General features: G+C 46.0%; 1 protein-coding gene across 1 annotated transcript in view; it reads right to left on the reverse strand.

The window, feature by feature from the left end:
• Positions 1-2589, reverse strand: part of AIFM1 (apoptosis-inducing factor, mitochondrion-associated, 1) — a 40728-nt gene extending 38139 nt beyond the window's left edge. The window contains exon 1 of the mRNA XM_011936990.1: positions 2253-2589. Within this exon, the coding sequence (XP_011792380.1) occupies positions 2253-2358 (106 nt within the window). The 5' untranslated portion in view covers positions 2359-2589. The remainder of the gene's footprint in view (positions 1-2252) is intronic.
• Positions 2590-3723: the final 1134 nt, after the last annotated feature.

The following is a 3723-nucleotide window of genomic DNA, read 5'->3' on the forward strand; positions in this document are numbered from 1 at the left end:
AAAAAAAAAAAAAAAAAAGAAGTTTAAAGGTAAGGTGGAGGGAGAAATGGTGTATAAACGAACCTCGCTCTTTCCTACCTGTGCAAAAACACATGGTAGATGCTACTACATGAAAAAGAAATCAGATTAAAGGCAATTAGTAATCAAGCCACAAAACAGAGTTAATTCCTATAATGAGAGTATCAGAACTTCTTTTTGAAATGGTAACACTACTCTCACCCAGTTTTAAAGGCAGGTGATGTCATACTTTGGTGCACGGCCAAAGGACAAAGAATAAGTGTATGCAAAGAGATGGATGGATATGTCAGGAAGTCTGAATATATTCTACAGTAGACTGCCTTCAAACAAAGACATGCAGTGGAAAAAACCATTGGAGTCTGTATTTTTCAGTAGTTCTAACATCACCCAACCACTTTCCAATGTCTAATACATCAACTTAACTTTGCAAATGCATATTTAATTGATGAGAACTTTTGGTCAGACTTTAGAATGCTGGTAAAAGTCATGAGACTTAAGCAAAACAATTACTCAAAGTCTGAAAGGCCAGTGTGGATGAAAAAATTCAGGTTATTGCCAGGTGCCGTGGCTCACGCCTGTAATCCCAGCACTTTGGGAGGCCAAGGCGGGCGGATCACAAGGTCAGTAGATCGAGACCATCCTGGCTAACACTGTGAAACCCCATCTCTACTAAAAATACAAAAAAAAAAAAAAAAAAAAAAAAAAAAAAAAAGCAAAATTAGCCAGGCATGGTGTTGGGTGCCTGTAGTTCCAGCTACTTGGGAAGCTGAGGCAGGAGAATGCCGTGAACCCAGAAGGCAGAGCTTGCAGTGAGCCGAGATCCGCACTCCAGCCTGAGCGACAGAGCGAGACTCCGTCTCAAAAAATAAATAAATAAAAATTCAGGTTATCTCAATTTCTGTGCAACAAGCACAGAGCACCATCATTTCAATGCACAAAACCCACAAAGATGACATCCATTGATAAGGCATCAGTTTAAAAGCTAAGCAGAGGTTTTAAGTTCCAAGAGCAATATGTCTCAGGACATAACTCAAATACACCTATCAGGAAACATTTTCATTGTGCATAGCAACTGGAAAAACTGTTCAAATGCACATTTGCAAAGACCCTAACAACCCAAGGAAAACATTCTCCACTTTTTATTTTTAAAGCACCCAGGTGTTTCTGTACTGTAAAAGCTTCAAGGATAACTTCTGACATTGCAAATGCCCTGGGGGTGGACACTGAAAGACTACTGATTTTTTTTAAAGTAGCTCCTACAGGTGGATCATTCATTGTCCCCATGAAGTAATGCAGTACGAAAATAAGCAGGCTCAAGCCATGCTCAGATAAATTCACGGATATCTGATGTATAATGGGCTAATTACTGGGAAGAGACCCGAATTCATTCTTAACTTTTTGGGGTCAACTTTAGGAAGCAGCATGGAGTTGCAGCAAAGGGATTAAGGACCTGGAGGCTAGCAAACTATCCTTAGCTCTACCTATTAACGATGTGACCTTTGGCAAGTAGTTTCACCTCTCTGTGCTTCAGTTTATTATCTATAAAATGAGTGGGTTGAACTTTACCACAAAACCCTTCCAGCTCTAAAATTTGATGAAACAACTTAATGGAGGGCAAATACAATGCGTTCTGCAAACTGTTTCTTTGAAGCCTTAAAAACCACCAAGAAGTACACGGCTCAGGCATCTCCAATTAATTCTGGGCCAATTCTCTACGTGTCTGGTGCACAACCGACCGACTCCTTACTTGCCTTGCACCGTTTCTGTTTCACTGGGCATTCAAATCCATGGGTCCCATCTATGGTTTGGGAGGCTGAGCAGGTAATACCCTCATTTACACAAGAAACTTAGGCTTAGGGCTTAAACGTCCTGTTTAAAGTCTCATTCGGTAAACGACAAAGTCTACTTGACCTCATTGTTCTAAAAAGGGGGGTGGGGAATGGGGATGGCGGGGAGACGGCGACGGCCAGTTGTTCTGGGATCCCTGAACAGCAAACGCTCCCAGGAAAAGGCCTCAGGCCGACTAATGGGTTCAAATCTCTTGAAGGTCAGGTCGGCATGGCTGAACCAATTCCTCCGCTTGCAAGACTCACGGTTCGGAGTCTGCCAATTTGGAATTCACGCGACTATGTGTTAAGTTTCTCGGGGGCCGCGGGGGTAGAGGGCTGCAAGGCACAGAGAGCCTAAGGCGCCAGGCCCTTGGACTTGGAGGCTGCCTGGAATGGGTCAATCACCTGGGAGCCGGTTCCTCTGCCTCGGGCTTCGGACGCACACGGTCCGCACCAAGGGCACCAGCTTCTGCTTCAAAGCACCCGCCGCCAGGCCTCCACACCGGAACATTTCGGCGACCGCTATTCGGGTCCTCCTCCTTCCCTTTCCTCTCACGCACGACCGACGGGTCAAACACCGCGAGCCCCGGCCAGCTCCCCCGGTCTCTTCACACGCACACTACGCAGACTCCTCCTCCCAGCTCCGGGTGGGCATTGGACAGAGAAGCCGGCCTGCTAGAGCCGGGGAAGGGAAACGGCGACCGGAGGCCTACTGCGCAGGCGTAGCACTCGCTGCCACATTGCGATTGGTCCGCACGGCGAGAGGATTTGCGCATGCACTACCTGACTGCACGCTCGCAAAGACCTTGGCTGTAGGTAGTCAGTTTTCGCGAGTTGGTGGCACAGTGTTGGACTGAACGAGTTAAGGAAGCTGTCCCAGGAGGGACTCGTGGGGCCGCTTTGATTGGCGGTTATGCCTGGTGCTGTCGCTGTGTTGGTGACGGGAACTGATAACAGCATCTCACAGCAGCGTAGCCCCAGCACCGCACTTTGTTTTTTGGTTTTAGGCCACTAGTTACTTGATACCGAAGCCTTCCTGATTCTTTTGCCATGATCCAGATCCAGTTTTTCCATGAGTCCGAGGCGCGGAACCTGGCTTCCCAGATCCGGCTTGTACTGCCATCTTTTACCAGTTGCCGGCTCTTTCCCACCCAACCCCTGTTTCGCGGACGAGTAATTCGGCGCTCTCCTTCCCGCCTGTCACCTTTATTTTTTAGTGCAGTTGTGTGTCCTAGATGCTGTGCCAGGTGCTACAGATACACACGGTCTCCTGCTGTGGTTTCCGTGCTTGGGAGCAGGATGTTAGCAAAAAGCGTTTGTGCTTCTCAGACTTTATGGGAAGAGAAGTCTTATAAGCAGAACTTTCAGTTATGGGAGTAGGGTGAGGGGCTGAGTGTAAATAGGTGTTTTGACTCTGCCAGATATAAGCTAAATTGGAAATAATGTTTTGGCTGCACGCAGAGCCTAAAATGTGCCTGTTTCAAATAGTCAACTGACATATTCATTTAACAAGTATTTATTGAGCACTTGCCTCTTGGATTGTACTATAAAAGGGGCTCTAGTGGGTATGAAAAGTACGGATGGTCCCCGACTTACCCCTCACAATGGTTCGACTTAACAATTTTTCGACTTTATGATGGGTTTAATGAGACCTAATCCCATGTAAGTCGAGGAGCATCTGGATTTAACCATGGTTCAACTTACGTTTTTTCGACTTTATGATGGGTTTGTCAGGGTATTAAATGCAGTTTTGACTTAAGATATTTTCAATTTACAATGGGTTTATTTGGACGTAGCATCTGTATAGGAAGTGGCCACTGTCTAGTTGGGGAGATGACATATACAGGTCATTGAAATAAATAATATCTGGTGTCGT

The sequence above is a fragment of the Colobus angolensis genome, unplaced genomic scaffold (assembly GCF_000951035.1).
Source record: "Colobus angolensis palliatus isolate OR3802 unplaced genomic scaffold, Cang.pa_1.0 Scaffold159, whole genome shotgun sequence".
Taxonomy (NCBI): domain Eukaryota; kingdom Metazoa; phylum Chordata; class Mammalia; order Primates; family Cercopithecidae; genus Colobus; species Colobus angolensis.